The sequence below is a fragment of the Chrysemys picta genome, chromosome 7 (assembly GCF_011386835.1).
Source record: "Chrysemys picta bellii isolate R12L10 chromosome 7, ASM1138683v2, whole genome shotgun sequence".
NCBI lineage: Eukaryota > Metazoa > Chordata > Testudines > Emydidae > Chrysemys > Chrysemys picta.
Genome location: NC_088797.1, coordinates 92,060,036 through 92,079,276, shown reverse-complemented (window position 1 = coordinate 92,079,276; position 19,241 = coordinate 92,060,036). Strand labels below are relative to the sequence as shown.

The window sequence follows — 19,241 nt, the reverse complement described above, 5'->3', positions numbered from 1 at the left end:
AGCTAGCACACTAAAAATATTTTTACAGTGTTGCTAATAGGTAGCATAGGCAGTGGCTTAGGCTATCCACCCGAGTAGGTATCAGGGCATCTGGGTGGTTCTGACTCCTGATTACACAGATATTTTTAGTGCGCTACTTGGAGCAGGGCTAGCACGTCTTTCTACCTGAGCTGGGAAGCACGCTCCCAGTTGCAATGTACACATATCTATAGAGCCACTTTCCCTGTTTATACATATGCCTACTTGTTGAAATTGATACTATATAGATTTAAAAGGAACCAAAGGTTGACTATATTACTAGTAAAATCAACATTTTATTTTAGCCACTTTTCTTCAGATGTTGTGATCTCAGTTTATAATAGGGCCAATTTTGATATTAATGCTACTTGTTAATTAGTATATGGGAGAAAAATCTCAGTTAAGATATTTTAAATAGAGGCAAGAAGTTACAGAACTTTTAGAAGCCTGCTTTTGGACCTTTTGTCTCTCCTTCCATGGAGCATTGACCTTAAACATGTCGAATGATTGGTATGGCTGTAGCAAAGGTCTCCATCTTTTATATCAGCTGATCACTGGACTAGTAATTAAAATTAACTGTCTTAACAATGGTTTTTAATATGCTAACATATATTTAAGATCCTCTTTCTGTTTCCATTTCCTGAGAAAAGGTGGAAGAATTTTAAAGAGTGGTCTTTTATTGGCCTTTCATCTACTTAAAATCATCTTTCTAAAAAATCTGCAATAGGATATTGCTTTATCTGCTGTAAATGGGTTTCTATTGAATGGAACATTTTCCACTACCAATCAGTTTTATTGTCCTTCTCTCCCATTTAAGTGTGGGTCCATTGCTAATGTATTCTCAAGTCTAGATTTTTCTCCCTCTCCCCCCACCTTTTTAACGTGTCTGCATGACAGCTTTTATTTTATTTTTTACTCCAAAAAACTTCATTACATTTAACAACAGATGAATTTAGGGTTACCATATTTCAATCCTGCAAAAAGAGGACACTCCACAGGGCCCTTGCCCCACTCCAACCCGCCCCAAAGTCTCCGCCCCAACTCTGCCCCCGGCCCCGCCCCAACTCCACCCCTTCCCCAAAGTCCCCGCCTCAACTCTGCCTCCAGGGTGACCAGAGCAAAAAAAAAAACGGCGGCAGAGGGAGGCCTGGGAGACACAGGAGAGTGCAGGGCCCAGTTGAGTGAGTCCGGCCTGGCCCTGAGCGCAGGCAGGACTCGGGCAGTACCTGGAGGGAGAGTAGGAGGGCGGCCAGTCGCGTCTGGGCTGGCTGCCCAACTGGTGCAGTCTCGTGGGCGGCCCCGGGGCAGGGGCATCGGCAGCCCCTGCGGGACCCAAGCGGGACGGGGTGGCTGGGGCCTGCTGCCCCCACTCCGGGGCCGCCCGCAGGATTGCACCAGCTGGGTCCCCACAGCAGGCCCGGGCTCAGGGGGTTCACACCCCGGGCGCCAGAGCCGCAGCCGCCGAACGCCACATGCTTGGCCGCTTCCCCCCGCAGCAGTGGGAGCTGCAGGAGAAGCTGCTCCTGAGTCCGGGTGTCCAGGTGGGAGAACGAACAGCCGCCGTCTGGCCCCGGAAAGTTGGAGCCCGGGGAGGAGGCAATCCCCTTACCATGCCTCCCTATTTTCCTGGACATGTCCTGCTTTTTGTAAATTCCTCCCAGATGGGGATTTGAGGACCAAAAAGCAGGACATGTCCGGGAAAATCCGGACGTATGGTAACCCTAGATGAATTTAAGAATAATATACAGAGGTCATCTGATGGTCTTCAATGGGTACCATCTCTCTTTCTAGCAAATTAGGCTCCATAACTCATAATTATTAGTAAGACATGAGTGAACAAAGGACATGAATTGTAATTTCATAAGAAGTATTAGAATTTTTATTCAAGCCACAAAATAAGTTCTTTTTTTTCTTAAACTTGTAATAGACCAGAGCAACTGGAGTTCAGTTTATAAACACTTAGTTATATTTGCTATAACTTTCCCTAAATGCGATAAGCATAAACCGTGGACTAAAAATTAATGATTACAATAACAAAATTGTTCAGTACTGTTAAAGTGACACTAATTGTACTGAAAATTGTACTTACTGACTTGACTGGTGTTACTTGTGCACAAGGCTAAAAAAGCTTGTCTGCCTGGTTTTAAATAAATGGCATACTTCAGCACATGCAATACACTCAGCACAAATAAGTCCAAGATACCTTTCTTACATTTTGATAGTATTGCATAATGACAGATATGTAACTGTGACATACAAACTCAGTGAAAGAGACCCAGCAAACAACTACTGAGAAGTCGAGGCTAGAGGGGAAGTAAGCCAAGGGCAGGTTGAGATCTAAGGGCTTGTCTATACTTACCGCGCTGGTTCGGCGGCAGGCAATCGAACTTCTGGGTTCGATTTATCGCGTCTTGTCTGGACGCGATAAATCGAACTCAGAAGTGCTCCCCGTCGACTCCGGTAATCCTGCTCACCGCGAGGAGTACGCGGAGTCGACGGGGGAGCCTGCCTGCCGGGTCTGGACCGCGGTAAGTTCGAACTAAGGTACGTCAACTTCAGCTATGTTATTCACGTAGCTGAAGTTGCGTACCTTAGTTCGATTTGGGGGTTTAGTGTAGACCAAGCCTAAGAGGAGCCAGAGTGACAGTAGGACTGCTGCAGCATTTCACACCTCCACCTAAACATTAACTCTACCCTCTGATTTAAATATCCGTTGGTAATTAAAGCTAATGTTATTCTGACATAGTATGAATATATTTTCTTTTTAAAAAGTTGGAAATACCTAAATAGACACAGATTTTTAACATTTCAGAATTATTGCTCCCTGGATTGTTAAGGCTTGATGTAATTCACAAAGCTAAAATAAAGACATATTTTATCTCTATCAGGATGGTAAAAAAAAATACTGAAAATCTATTTTAGAACCCAAAAGTTAGCTCAGTGGAAGCCATTTTAAAATCAACATTGCCCAACATTTCCCAATCTTTGCCATTTTATCACTGGTATCTTCTATTGTATGCATGTAGCTAACTAAGGTACAGTACTAAAAACAAATAAATATCAATATGTAATATGTAAAAGATTGTGTGCAGGACTGTACATGCCAAAACATTTCCTCAGAAAATATGATTTGTCAACAGGAACCAATTTCAATATAAAAAGCATCATCATTTCTAGACAATTCAAACCAATCTGTGAATATTTTCTTTCCCCACAACTATCCTCACTAGCAGACACAGCTGAAAGTGGTAGGATGAAGCAAGCCTCTCTGCAAAGTCCTGTTCTCTGAAGCTTTGCTCAGGAATTTATTGCTGAGTTTAGGAGCCTCATAGCAGGATAGATTCAAACACAGCACCAAGAAGTATATATGTGGTGAAGAGCACAGGGAATATAGCCAAACTGTTTGCAAATCACAGAAACAGTTTTGATTTGGTGTGGATTAAAAGAAAAAGAGAAAGATAGAATCATAGAATTGTAGGACTGGAAGGGATCTCAAGAGGTCATCTAGTCCCTGCACTCATGGCAGGATTAAGTAATATCTAGACCATCCCTGACATGTGTTTGTCCAACCTACTCTTCAAAATCTCCAATGATGGAGATTCCACAACCTCCCGCGGCAATTTATTCCAGTATTTAACCACACTGACAGATAGGAAGTTTTTCCTAATGTCCAACCTAAACTTCCCTTGCTGCAATTTAAGCCCATTGCTTCTTGTCCTATCCTCAGAGGTTAGGGAAAACATTTTTCCCCCTTCTCCTTGTAACAACTTTTATGTATTTGAAAACGGTTATCTCCCCCCTCAGGCTTCTCTTCTCCAGACTAAACAAACCCATTTTTTCAATCTTCCCTCATTAGTCATGTTTTCTAGACCTTTAATCATTTTTGTTTTTCTCCTATTCCTCTACATCCTTCCTGAAATGTTGTGCCCAGAACTGGACACAATACTCCATTTGAGTCCTAAACAGTGCACAGTAGAGCAGCAGAATTACTTCTCGTGTCTTGCTTACAGCACTCTTGCTGATGCATCCCAGAATGATATTCGCTTTTTTATGCAATAGTATTATATTGTTCACTCGTATTTAGTTTGTGAACCACTATGACCCCCAGATCCCTTTCTGCAGTATGTGTGCTGTATTCTGAGGCAGTTATTTCCCATTTTGTATATGTGCATTGCTGGCACATGATGGCATATATAACGTTAGTAGACGTGCAGGTGAATGAGCCCTTGATGGTGTGGCTGATATGGTTGGGTCTTCTGATGGTCATTCACCTGCACGTCTACTAATGTTATATATGCCATCATGTGCCAGCAATGCCCCTTTGCCATGTACATTGGCTAAACCGGACAGTCCCTACATAAAAGAATAAATGGACACAAATCGGACATCAGGAATGGTAACAAACAAAAGCCAGTAGGAGAACACTTCAACCTCTCTGGACATTCTATAACAGATTTAAAAGTAACTATTCGTGAACAAAAAAACTTCAGAAACAGCCTTCAAAGTGAAACAGCAAGAACTAAAATTTAACACCATTAATTTGGGCTTGAATAGGGACTGGGAGTGGCTGGCTCATTACAAAAGCAGCTTTGCCTCTCCTGGAATTGACACCTCCTCATCTGTTATTGGGAGTGGACTACATCCACCCTGATCGAATTGGCCCTGTCAACACTGGTTCTCCACTTGTGAAGTACTCCTTTCTCTTCATGTCATTATATAATGCTTGCATCTGTAACTTTCACTCCATGCATCTGAAGAAGTGAGGTTTTTTTACCCACGAAAGCTTATGCCCAAATAAATCTGTTAGTCTTTAAGATGCTACTGGATTCCTTGCTGTTTTTATTATCTTCTGGGTTTTTGCGAATTGATTGCTTAATTATTTGCTCCATTATCTTTCTGGTTACTGAAATTAAGATGACTGGCCTATAATTCCCACTTGTCCTTATTTCCTTTTTTATAGATTGGCACTAAATTTGCCCCTTTCCAGTCCTCTGGAATCTCTCCTGACTTCCATGACTTTTCAAAGGTAATCACTCATGGCTCAGATATCTCTTCAGTAAACGCCTTGATTATTGTAAGATGTATTTCATCAGGTTCTGGTGACTTGAAGACATCTAACTTGTCTAAGTAATTTTTAACTTGTTCTTTCCCTATTTTAGCCTCTGATCCTACATCATTTTCACTGGCATTCACTATCTTAGATGTCCAATCCCTACTAACATTTTTGGTGGAAAAAAACAAACAAACAAACTACTCACTGAGCACTTCTGCCATTTCCACATTTTCTATTATTGCCCCCACCCACATTGAATAACGGGCCTACCCTGTCCTTGGGTCTTTCTCTTGCTTCTAATATATTTGTAACATGTTTTCTTGTTACCTTTTATGTCTCTAGTTAGTTTAATCTTGTTTTGTGCCTTAGCCTTTCTAATTTTGTCCCTACATACTTGCATTATTTGTTTATATTAATCCTTTGTAATTTGACGTAGTTGTCACTTTTTGTAGGACTCTTTTTTGAGTTTCAGACCATTGAAAATCTGGTTAAGCCAGGGTGGTCTCTTGCCATTCTTCCTACAAGACGGTTCTTTATTTTTTCCAAGGCAGTTCACGTATTCCTAATTGAGATATGGATAAATGATAGTGGAAAGAGACCACGATTTCATTTTTCACTTGTATCTTAGGTCTAAATCTCAACACAGATCTCCAAAGATAAAAGGCTAAAGAGCAGTAAATCACTGTGACGCCACACCCAAAATTTGTAATATACTTAATAACAGTTTGTTAAATTAAGAATATTTCTTTCTTTCAGGATAACTAAGCTAGCAAAGACCAGCTATCTACAATGAAACTACCCTTTAACTTCAAGTTAGTGAATCATAGCATGACATAAAATACTGTCTATTCCCACTCATCAGCTTTAATCTGTTACGTTATAGTCAATCACAATTATCAAAATTAAGGATGAATAATAAAAAAATTGAAGGGCACACAAAGCCAAAGTGTGGCTTTATGTGAGTCTTCATTATTTTTCTGATACATGCAGAATTCAGCTTTGCTGCAACTGCACTGAAGTCAATGGAATTACATCTACTTACCTCAAGGCTGAATATGGCTCTGGGTTTTATACTGAGTTACCCTTATAATTTATGATATGTGAATTTAACACTGATTTTATCTTTAGCATGGGTAGCATTCTCATGTAAGTGGAAAAACAAAATAATAATAATGATAAAAAGGAGGCCCAAGGACCTGACAACAATTCCATATTATGGGTTCATAGAAGCCAGAGATGGTTGTTCATTCAGTCTATATTTTCTCTTTCCTAATTTCAACCCATTATTCTTTCACAGGACTTGAAAATTTACTGAACACCTACTATCTCTAGGAGGAAGCCTACTTGCTAAGCTGTAAGAGTGGTGCACTGAGCCATGCCCTCTCCCAAGTTATATCCAGTCTCTTAGGCCTACAGACCTCTGTCCACCACTGGCTGAACTCAGACCTTTCAATTAATGCCAATTAATTGTTGTTCTCCTCTGTGCCCCCCGCCCCCCCCCAATAAAACAACTTGTGCCTGTTCTCTTCTCCCATTCCCAATGAATTAATGCTGGACAGGTGCTCTTAAGCCCCTCAAATAAATCAATTGATGCTGACCTCTCATCATATACTCTCTGTTGGAGTGGCTACAGGGCTACCCACCAAAAGAATCCTCTGGAGTTGCAGAAGGGTTGAGGTACCCTCTCTTCTTGGGCTATACACCAATGTACACCAAACCAGGGAACAAGGGACCTGAGGAGGAGGAGACCCCAGCTAATGTGAAATCCAGCAGCGGTAGGACCCCTCTCTGCAACCCTAACATAGGGCTCTTTACAGTGGGGTGGGGGGGCAGGCAGCTGACATCATCCCACCAAGCATAGGGTTGTGGAAGATGGTGGATTTTACAACACCTGGGGGCACTTGCAAAGCCATCATTACAGATCTCTGATTGGGTGGCATGGTGAGCCTTCACATAAAAAAATCTTATGCTGGGGTAGTAGAAGCCCTCTTCTCCACTCCAAAAAAAAAAAAAAAAGAAACTTCTGTTGTGTTGGTGGGGTAGTATATTGTCTATATTTGAGTCATTGCTCATTTCATTTCCTTGTCTTTATTTATTGACTACTTTTTCTCTAGTACTTGTTTTCTCCTGATACACTTGTAAAAGCCTCTTGTATTTCCTTTAAATTTTTGGCTAGCATGATCTCATTTTGCTTTTTGCTGCCCTTAATTTTCTCAGTCCTTAAAGTGCAATTCTACTTAAAAACTGACAAAGTAAAAATGGCACTTTCTTACTCAGCAGGTCTGGTCCATGTGTATTCATTGTTTCTTACTACAATGTGCTTACTCCAAGCATAAAAATCATTTTTACTAGATATTTTATTTTATTAGTCTTGTAAGACCTGGGTAGTGACACTTATGAGACTACACTTTTTGACTACTCATCTATAGAAAGCTTGTACGGGCCACTGAATATGCAGAATGTATTACCCTCTCAATTACTGTTTTATGTACCATGTGCTGGGTAATAACATGAGAGAACTCCCTGAACATTCTCTCTCTTTTTTTTAAATAAACTACTTACAGAGATGCTGCAACTGCAGCTTGCAATCAAACCATGAGCAGACAGAGTGCCCTCTTCTAAGACTTCTTCCTAGTGCCTTCTTCTAACACTTCTCTCTTGCAACATATGCTACTTCCTCCAAGTTCCATGAAGCCAGCTACAGTTACAATTGTACAATCCTATTGAAGACAACTACATCTGCAACCTTTCTGAATGCTAAGTGAGTAGAAAGAAAGATGGTTGAGTCACTGTGGATAGCTCTCTGAAAACGTCAGCTCAACATGTAGCAGGGTTACAAAAGGCTAACCAAATGTTAGGAAATATTAGGAAACGGATAGATAAGACAGAAAATATATCATATCACTATATAAATCCATAGTGCACCTACACTTTGAATACTGTGTCCAGTTCTGGTCACCCAGTCTCAAAAAGGATATAGTGGAACTGGAAGAGTTTCAGAGAAGGGCAACAAAGACTATCAAGGGAATGGAAAGGCTTCTGTATGAGGAGATAATAAGGGTACGTCTACACAGCAAAGAAGAAACCACAGCTGGCCCATGCCAGCTAACTCAGCCTCGCGGGGCTTGGGCTGTGGGGCTGTTTCATTGCTGTATAGATTTCCAGGCTTGGGCTGGAGCCCAGACTCTAGCATTCTGTGGAATTCAGAGAGCGGAAACATTACCCTGCAAGGAAACTGAGAAAACTCTCCTGCAGCAGAAACAGCGGGGTGACAGAAAGTGCTAAGAAGATCTTCAGTGAGCCAGGGAAGCAGCTTAGATGGAGAGGAGCTTATACACCAGGAACCCAGGAAGAGGCTGAGGCCAGGGCCCAAGAGAAGGTAAGGTAGAAAGTGGACCAGGGAGATAACAAATGGTGTGCATAGTCAGGCCTTGACTGCCTATACAAGCTTCCCTGGGCTGGAACCCAGTGGAAAGGGAGGGCCTTATTCCCCTACTGGCCCACCAAGGAAGGTGGAGTGGAATCTGTCCCTCCCACCCCCAAAGGGCTAGAACAACTGAAATGCTCTGATACTGGTGAGTCCAGACTCAGACAGAGAGTCCAACCTGAAGTTGAAGGACTATTACTTGTTGGACTACTGGTTTATCCCAGGAGTAGGACTTTATGTGACTTGTCCAGAGGGCTGAGGCTACGTCTTCACTACGCGGTGGGGGAGGGGTCGATTTAAGATACGCAAATTCGACGTATCTGAGCGACTTCCCCCGCTGTGAGGACGATGGCAAATCGAACTCCGCAGCTCCCCCGTCGACGGCGCTTACTCCTACCTGTGCTGGTGGAGTACAAGCGTTGATTCGGGGATCGATTGTCGCGTCCCAACGAGACGCGATAATTTGATCCCCGAGAGATCGATTTCTACTCGCCGATTCAGACGGGTAGTGAAGACGTAGCCTAAGTCACAAGAAGCAGATCAGCACAGGGCCTGAAATGGCTGTCAGCAGGGGACACACCTAAAACAAAGCATAATAGAGTTTGCCCAGAAACTAGCACCATGTGGGCAAAGGGTTCCACTGAGTATTTTTCTGACCAGGTGGGTGTGTTTGTCTCTGTGTGAAAAAGACAAGATAGGGTGCAGACACAGAAACAGAGAGCCAGAGGCAAAGCAGGAAACCCAAGCAGCGGTCTGTGAGCAGTGTATGATCCTGGGGAAAAAAAGCTAGAGAGAACACTTTTTGGTCTGGTGTTGGCTAAAGATGCTTGGGGCTGTTAGGTAAGTAACTATTCTTTTGTTTCTGGTTCCTTCTGCATTTGCAACAACACGATCTTGTACATTCGTTGTAAATAAGATTGCATCAAAGAAAAGAACAGATTTCAGTTTCAGTTTCTTCTCTCAACTGGAGCAGGATGCCCAACTTTGACTAGCCACTCGGGTCAATAAAGGGCAACAACATGTTAAAGAATATGTGCTGAACTTGCAACCCTTTGCAGGTTGGGAAAACTGCTTCCTCTTATGAAAGACAATTCATATTTTTACGTTATTAACATAGCACAGATTTTTAGACTGACACTGAAACAAAATTGTAACTTTCCTCAAGTTTGAAGAATAGCTTGCCTGGTTCAGCAGCAGCCATTTCAAAGTAACTGGATTTATCATTGCTCTTGACTAAAATATGTTCCTATGAAGCACCCAGGCTACCATTTCTGTAGAGATATTGTTGTAAATATGCTCAATAGGAGGTTCTCAATTTATTAAAAATAAAACTTCCCCACCTTGCATTTTTCATAGTAAAAACTGCAGTGTCAAAATGTTTTTAATACAACCAGTGTTTTAATTGGTTGTTCTTAGATTTTAGTCAGTATTTATCACTGTCAATAGCCTGCTGTTTTAGTGCCGGGAAACTGATGGGAATAACGTTAAGAAGGAATGTCCATACTTGAGCAATGATTCAGAATCTCTCTCAGCATAAAAAAGTATCTTGAATAAAAGTCAAGTAACTCCTCTCTTTAAAGTGTTAGTGTTTTCCCTGCTACAATAAAATGACAAGTATTTTTTATATCTTTCAAACTTGCTATGATTGTGCTCTAAAATGAATTCTTTTTCTACAGCCATTAGTGCTAACATTAGCGATGCACACCTCAGGGATACACTAAAATATAGTTAAAACCTTACTTTTATACTTAGGCTACATCTACACTACGGGGTGGGGGGGAAATCGATTTCATATATGTAAATTCAGCTACGGGAATAGCTTCAACGTATCTGATCCGACTTACCCCGCTGTGAGGACGGCGGCAAATCGACCGCCGCAGCTCCCCCGTCGATGGTGCTTACTCCTACCTCGGCTGGTGGAGTACACGCGTCGATTCAGGGATCGATTATCGCGTCCCAATGAGACATGATAAATCGATCTCCGAGAAATCGATTTCTACCCGCCGATCCAGGCAGGTAGTAAAGAGAAGCCCTCAGTCATGTCTTTGTCCAACAAAATGCAAAATTATGGAAAATGTGAAATTTAGAAGCCTGAATTACAATCTGTAATTTGAAGAGTTTTACATTTGAACTTTAAAACACTTTTTCAACTATATATGAATATTTGTGATATTAAAGATTATGCCACTTCTCAAACTGTCTATTTAAACTGTATATTTTGTCCACATAAAAGCTTTCAGCATATTTTATCTGTAATTATTGTTTTTCTGGTACTATTTCCCAAATGTAAACATTTACTGTTATCCTGTAGCACAGAAGGAATAAATTGGCCTGGTTACAAATTGATGCAGCAGATTGCTAGATTTTGAATGGCTTTATTTAATATACAATTTTCACTTTGAAACATTCTGTTCTTTCTTTTCTCAAATTTAAGGGGTCTGTCAGGGCACACATATAACTCCCATTAACATTAATAGGAAGTACATTCTGCACATTGACTGATAAATAGATGCCTAGCTGATACATTTATTAAAAATATCATATATTCATTTAGTTCTCAGCATTACATCAACAAAAAGTTTTTGTGTGCGTGTGACTGAATTCCATCTAGTGGTCTTGACACAGCTACATAATAAGTATTGGAATACATAACTTCATAATCCAGAATGAAGCAGTTCAGGTTAAAATGGCACTCAGAAGGGCGGGCGGAAATACAATTTAGCCAATTTTCCACTATACCTCTTCTATTATTGCTATTGGTTTTGCAGTGAAAATTTGAGGTTTTGAGACAAAAGAAAGGTTTGTTCCTATCAAACTTACCCAGATACTTTTTATCCTGTGTTATGTGGAGCTTTACGGAATATTACACTTTAATGAGTACTTTCAGGAGGAAGTTTATTGTAGATTATTTATTTCCTACTGAAGTTTTGAAATCTTGGACTCAAACAAACAATGCCCACCGCTAATCCTTCAATCCTTTCACAGTCTAGTTCAAGATGAACTGTTACGAATAGTTTTATTTTAAGAATGTATTTCAGCTATAGATTTAACACTCACACTAAAGAAATTACAAGAAGATCATACAAAACGATAGTGAAGATTTAAAGCCCCTTCTTCTTGAGAATTATATATACACAATTCAATAAATGCATTTGTGATACCATCATTTCAACAAGAGCTGATGTACTTGTTCTATGAAAATGTAATGCATAGGCATGGTCTTATAATAAATTGTAAATCTTCCTTCTGCCATATTTATGAAGTACAACTGAATTATATATACTTAAAAAAAACACACACACACACAAAAACAACCATTATTATTGGTTCTATATGTCAGAACAATAGTACTATTCTTTTCATTATGCCACTGGAAAAAAAAAACACTATTTTCCTGAAACTTAGCAGGGGAGAACTCACACCTTTCATTGCTTTTAATACAAATGTCATTTTCTGCCTTTATTTTCCCTCTCCTTTATAGAACTTTTGCTTCCCCAAACATCCTATCCCTTTTACAGCAGCCAAAACTATTGTCAATTGACTTTACAGTGGCAGTATAATAAAGTACAATAATTGGCATTATAGTAATCAATGGTATTACCTCATTTAGAATACTATGCTCAGTTTTGATCTCCCCATCTTAAGGATAAGCAGAAATAAAAACTGATGACAAGTGCTATTGGAAAAAAAATAAGGGCAGTATACCTCAGAGAGGTGAATAAAAGGTGTCATGATAAAAATATACAAAACAACAAATGGTATACAACACAATTAGAATGTGGAACTCATTGCCACAAGGTATCATAGTGGCCAATAACTTGCCATGACTTTTAAAAGGATCAGATATGCATATGGATAACAAGACAGTTCGAAGTTATAATAAATATATGAAAAACGAAAACAATCACCACACACCCCAAGAACATAAGCCTTCAAATTTCAGGGCATAAGCCAACTTCTAACTATTGGGGATAGGAAGAATTTCTTCATGGTATAAACCTGTCTCCAAACTACCTGCTACCCTTGAAGCAATTGCTAGAAGTCACTCTTGGAGGCAAGATACTGGACTCGACACACTGCTGGTCTGATCTAGTCTGTCATTTCCTGTGTTTCCTAAAGCTAATGATGAGGACAAATAGGAAAATCAGACACAGACATAGGGATGCATTTTAAGTGGAAGGCTGCATCTTTATTAACATTTTACTTTTAGGGTAGGAGTGCTATGTCCTTCCGCCACCCCCAAAAAGTAACAGTCATTTATGTGGGTCCAGTGCAGTGGTAAAGGATCTTCATGCGAGAGCTGGTTGGGAACTTTCTGTTTTGTTTTTGGTCAGAAAATGCAGATTTGTCAAAACCAAAATGGTTATAGAACTGTATTGGTTTCCATTAAATTTCTCAGTGAGGAGGAAGAGGTCACCCCAGAATAGCCAACAGCCCAGTGGCTATGGCACTCACCTCTGATGTGGGAGATGTAGGTTCAAGTCCCTGGTCAATTCAGATTCCAGTCTTGAAACTGGGCTCTTCCACATGCCAGGCTATGGGCCCTAAGCACTGACCTATTAAGTAATTCTGGGGTGGGTCTTCTCAAGGAGGGGATATTCTGCCTGATTGGAGCAGGACTTGAGCCTGGGTCTTCCACATCCCATGTGAGTACTTTGACCACTAGGCCAGAGAGTCAGTATCTCTCTCTCAATGAATATTTAACTACATATTCTAAGTGGAATAGCTGTAATAGAAGGAACTGAGAGAGAGATAGAGCTGGTTAGGGCATTCTGAATAAGGCAGAACAGGGTCTAGAATCTGGATCTCCCACATCCTAGGTGAGTGCACTAACCACTTAGCAATTGGGTATTTCTGGGGTAATCTGACTCTGTCATTGTTTGGAGGAAAAGGTCTTGGCTTTGTTCTGCATGAGAATGGGATCAAATGTTGAAACCTCAATTTTTCCCCAAAATGAAATTCTTGTTTTCCAGCAATGCACATACACAGCCTACCCAGTGACAGTAGAGAGGACTAGTGAATTCTCCGCTCCTCCTCTGCCTCTCTTCTCCTTCCTCCTCCCATCCTCGAGTGCATTCTGGAAAAGAGCTGGGGGAGAAGTTCCCCGAGCAGCTAAGTCTACCTCCATCTTCCCCTCCTCCTCTCAGAATCCAGGGGTTGCTTTTCCCCGGCCTGTCAGATCAAACATTTGCTCTCCCCCCACCCCCATTTAGACTTCACTGAGACTTTTAATGAACATCTGAAATGTCTCCTTCTATCACGGGAGTGTAAATGTGATATAAATGTTTTTTAAAGAAGTCTGACCAAGTGTATAGACATTGATGAACAATCATATATACGGATTCTAAATTCCACTAAACTCTTCATGAAATTTTCGTTTTCTAGCAGGACTGGGTGAAGTTTTCAGAGGTGCAAAAATCTGCAATGAGTAACTGGAAAATGTGTACACCACCTTCTCACAGAAGTTGTGTGTGTCAGATTTCAGCTGGTAATACAGAATAAAATGAAATGGAAGTTTCTAGATCAAGCTATCAGACATGGCCACACAAAAGAGGGAAAAATGTTAAAAACTTTTCAAAAAGTGAAATAAATTATATCTCATTCTTCAAAGTCCATATCACAGAAAATGTTTTTCTGATTCACCTCAACCCTCCTCCCCCCCACCATTCTCCCACCCACACACCGAAAGTTATACTCTGGCTAGAGACCACAGCATTTAAAAGAGCAGGCAGAAAAGCGGAAGCTAGAAAAGAGGGTCAAATTGGGATAATAAAAAGTGTGTCATTTTATTAACTAAAAGAGTCACTGCAGTGCCTCCATAATTTCTGATTTTCTGCAGTTTAGCATAAAAAGACAACTGATCACCAGCCAACCAATCATTATTTTCTTTGAGGACAAAAAATAATATTTAAATTAAAAATAAACTCATTGGCCTCCCGAGGGCAATGTTACATACAAAAGAAGCCACCAAAAATCATCATTTTCCAACCATTTATATGCATTTAATAAATATTTGCCATTGACTGGAGTTGGTCAGAAGTTTTCAGACAAAACTGAAATGTCTCTTAAAAAAGAGTTCAGATTTGAATAACTTTTGACCAAGACAAAAACCTGCCTTGTTCTCTGCCAGCTCACCTATCAGGCTGCTGGACAGATTGGTCTTCCAGGTCCACGGCTCTGGAGGAGCACCTTGTGTATTATTCTAGGGCTGGGGACCCAGAGAGTTCCAGGCTCTGGCCAGCCCCACCATGCCAAGATTGTCAGGGTTTCCAGGCTACATGCAATGAATCTAGGAGCCTGTCAGTCCAGAAAGTCCTGAGGTACCTGGCTTTAACTAGGGTTTTCAAGTTCTGTGCTGCTGGGTCTGCACAAAGGAGGCTGGAAGCCCTGAAAACCTTGATTTAAGTGAGGGCTGGGCTCTCAGGATTTCCAGTCTCCCTGCCATGGAGCTGTGAGCCTGGAAACCATTGGGGCTCCCACGGCTAGGCTGCTCCAGAGTTGCAGATCCTCAGAGAGCCAGCAGCAGCTGAGTAAAATTGACATTCTTGTCAGTTTTACCACTACTAATTACAAGAATATCAATTTTAGTCAGCTGCTGCCGGTCCTGGGGACTATGTAGCACTTTGGAAACACCATGTGTTAGTGTTTCTGAAATGAAAAGTGTCTTGGATTTCCGGTTCATAAGAAATTACAAAATATTTGGTTTCATTCCATTTCAAAATGAAATCAAATATCAAAATACTGAAATTTCTCATGAACCAGAAATCCCAAGTTCTGGGCCAGCTCTACCATTGCTATCTTATACTCTAAGGTGGTGGGATGGAGTGGAAGGGGGAGGGCAACAGTGGCAATAGTGAACCCCGCTATTTGTGTAGCTGCTGTAAATACTGATTTGTAATGGCAGATCTGAACTGGACTGACAGATAAGATTATTCTCATTTCAGAATTAGGTACTCCTGGGCTGTTTGTGCTCTGTAACTTTCATTTCAGTACTGAAGATCTTCATATATTTTATTTATAAAAATTTCTCTGATATACAAAAAACATATTTTAAGATCCCTAAAAGCTGTTATCAGCAAGGGAAAGAATGGGAATATTTTCAGAAAAAGCATACTTGAATATTTGTTATCAGTTTCTTTTCACAGCCACTCTAATTTAAGAAATTTAATGATAATTAATAAACGAATAATGCAAGAAAATGTGTTAAAAATCTTAAAGTAGTTTCTCAGTGGAACTGAAATTCAAATAATCTCTACAACACAAGATATATGGGTACTTTTCTAAGGTTCTTACAATTGAAATTGGAAGAAACATTCATTAAATTCTACTCACAATGATTCTGCATGTAATATCTACTGAGATTAGACATGGTATTATCTAATTCATTTTATTAGTACTTAGTAATGCCTTATTTTTGTATTGTATTTAACGAAAAAAAGGAATTCCTTTTTGTCCATTTAGATACAAGTGAAGACAGAGTGAAATGAGTTAATTAGCAGTGGTTTTCAGAAAGTTGGCACTTACTGGTTAAATCCAACAATAAGTCACACTGATCCAATTTGTGGGTTTGCTTTACTACACCAAACATGCCCATTTATTTTTCTGTTTCATTTTAAATAAAGAAACCTTAATGTAATGGGTTGTATTTTTTATTTTCAACTAACAACTTTCACTCTCTTATACCTTGTAATGTAGTGTGGAGTTTCCATTTCCCTATGGATCTGCTCTTATTGCATTCAAAAGGAGCTTTACCACTGACTTTGATGGGAGAAGGATACAGCTATTAAAGTGTACATATTCCTTGCTTTGCTTGGATTTCCACTACTTTCCTTCAGATTATATCAACTGATTGCCATGGGTGAAGTGTTGTTGTAGCCTTGCTGGTCACAGAATATTAGAGAGACAAGGTGGTTGAGATCATATTTTTTTATGGGACCAACTTCTGTTGGTGAAAGAGACAAGCTTTTCAGCTACAAAGAACTAAGGTAGCTCGAAAGTTTCCCTGTTTCACCAACAGAAGTTGGTCCCATAAAAAATATTATCTCGCGTACCTTGCCATGGGTGAAGGCAAATACCTCCCTTGCAAGTTTGTCCCTATTTCATGTATTTCTGACCCACCTCACTGATGATTGTTGGTGTTTGTGCCTGGAGTTCAATGATAGAAAACCAGGAGCCTCTTTGAAGAGATAGGAGAGACTCCACAGAAAATTTTGACTAACCTAATTCATAATACAAGTTTAGTTCTTCCTTAAGTTTCGTATGCTTCCACTCACAAATACTCTTAAATCTTTATGGGTTTGATAGCTAAGACTTCTTTATCTCCTCAAGTAACTTACTTATCTCTTGTGCAGAATGGTATCATAAGCTTTTCTGTAGTTCAAATATTTAACACAATTTTCCATGTCTATATTTTTTAGTATGCCAAACCTTTAATTTATAAGTCCAAAGTGAACATATCAGATGAATCAGATATACAGACATCCAATTATATCTAACTACATATTTTGCATATGCAAGCACTGGTTTAATAGCAATCACTGTTATACTCCTGTACCAGATATGGACTGGCTACAGGGCTTCCTTCTGAGCAAGAGAGACACCAAATGTGTTCAGTATAAGACCCTTTAATGTTCTCCCCACTGAGGTTAGCTTAAATAAGGAATGTTAAATGCTTCACCAACTAATGGCTGAATAGTATACTATAGTTTATCATTCCATTACAATCACTGTATCTGATCCTATTCTTAGACATATCCCACATGTTCTAAACCAGTCTCTGTACCACCAAACATTTTAAAATGCCTAATTATCTGCATCTTCAGCTGTGCCAGAACATCACATCGGGGAGGGGGGGGGGGGGGGGGAGGGAGAGATGACAAAAGCGGCTAGAAGACATTTTTGTGCTAGCTTAATTTGGGGACAACCAGGTTCAAGTTTGTCCTCCGGGCTAACTTACTGCAGCCTGCAATGGCCTCCTAAAAGCTGTTATAGTAACTGGGTATCACTGGAGGGAAGCACAATTTGTCCACACCCACTATGGCCCCCAGCACATCCTCTATGATGGAGGGAAGGTAGGAAAGGGTGGCATAGAGCAGGTTATGTCAGCTTGATGCAGTGGAAGGATTCCCCTACACCATTTAGGAAAATTCCCAGCTATGCTCTTAGAACAGATTTAAGGTTGCTGTGTGCCACTGAAACAGCCTCCTGGGGGCTGAGGATCTGAATGAGATCAAAAGGGGAATAAATAAATAAAACAAGCAATAATATTATGCACCAGTAGGCAAGGTAAGACCAAGGGATCCTTCCTAATATTCAGTGCTTACCTGCCTTCCAGTATTTTTTTTAATATCTCTGAGCTAACATGATGAAGGACACTACCCTGAGGTAAATAATGGACAGCTTTAATAAGCTTCTGTCATTCTCTATTAGATTTCTGGTGTTCCAAACAAATCACTAGGTTAAGATAAGGGAAATATCCTGGAAGGTCAAGCTTCTGTGACCTTTGTGAATAAACTAGAATCAGCAACTTTCAGGCTTTTCCACAACAGTTTAAAGTGATACAAAATGCAGAAGGAAAAGAGGGGGAGAAAAGCTAACTTCAACAGGCCTGGGTAAACAGAGTCTTGTAGAACACTAAAGATTATGGCCATACAGTATTTTATAGGAACTAGACACTTCCAGTTTTAACATTCTTTGTTTAAAATTAATTTATTAAGTAAAATGTTATTTTTCTCCTAAATAGAATGTATTTAAAAAAATATTTACCCTATACAATTTGTTTTAACTACAGCCAAATTTATGACATACAGCAAACAGATGTAAAATTGCTTTCCTGAACTGAAACAGAGACTGACTGTTATTTCATTACCAAAGCATTAACGTGCTGCAGAAGAATACTTCGGAAGCCTTTTAGGCACAAACTGCTATTAAAGCATGTTGGAAATGGCCATATATTGACATATTCCAAAAAATAATGCTACAAATCTTTAAATAAAAATATCAAAAGCTAAACAAAGAAACTAATCCTGTATCCTTACTTAGGCAAAACTCTATTGACCTCAAAGGGAGTTTTGCTTCAGGAAAATACTGGATTATGGGGCCAACATACTTGCAAAACTCCAAATTTGTATGCATGAACAGGGTTTTAGACAGATAATTAGCCATTCTGCACCTATTTTACTTTCTTATGTGCACAAGTCAAGTGTGAATTTTTGTTAATGTAGCAGGAGCTCAAATAGTTTGCAGATGCATCTACTGTAACCTCCTGTGGAAATTTAATCCAGTGAGTAAATACTTTTCCTTAGCCTGTAAACTGTACTTAAATAGCTTGACTCCCACCTTAACTTTCATCACAGAAGAAAACATTTTAGCATCTTCAGACACTCCTCCAATGTAGAGTTTTTTGGTAAAGACAGGAGCATGGTCATTTTCATCCTGCACTTCAATAAACACCTTGGCTGTGTTACCTTTCAAAAAAAGAAGAAGAAATACATGTGGGTCTTTTGAGAATAAATTTTGAATGGCTCATGCTCTACCATTAAAGAATAGATCAACTGAAACAAATACATTGATAAAATTGTAAAAACAAACAAAAATCCCTAGGTAAGATAATTGCACGTTATTCTTGCATGTTAAAAGGTAAATTTTTAATGGCTAGATCCTCCTCTTACTCAAAACTAAATTAACACTGAAAATAGGGAGTAAGAGAAGCACAGTTTGGACATAAATCAGGGCCATTACATA

The 19,241-nt window shown here is 39.8% G+C and overlaps 1 protein-coding gene across 1 annotated transcript in view; it reads right to left on the bottom strand.

The window, feature by feature from the left end:
* Positions 1 to 19,241, bottom strand: part of PCDH15 (protocadherin related 15) — a 1,392,890-nt gene that overhangs the window by 84,684 nt on the left and 1,288,965 nt on the right. The window contains exon 29 of the mRNA XM_065552026.1: positions 18,837 to 18,964. Coding sequence (XP_065408098.1) covers positions 18,837 to 18,964 — 128 coding nt within the window. The remainder of the gene's footprint in view (positions 1 to 18,836; positions 18,965 to 19,241) is intronic.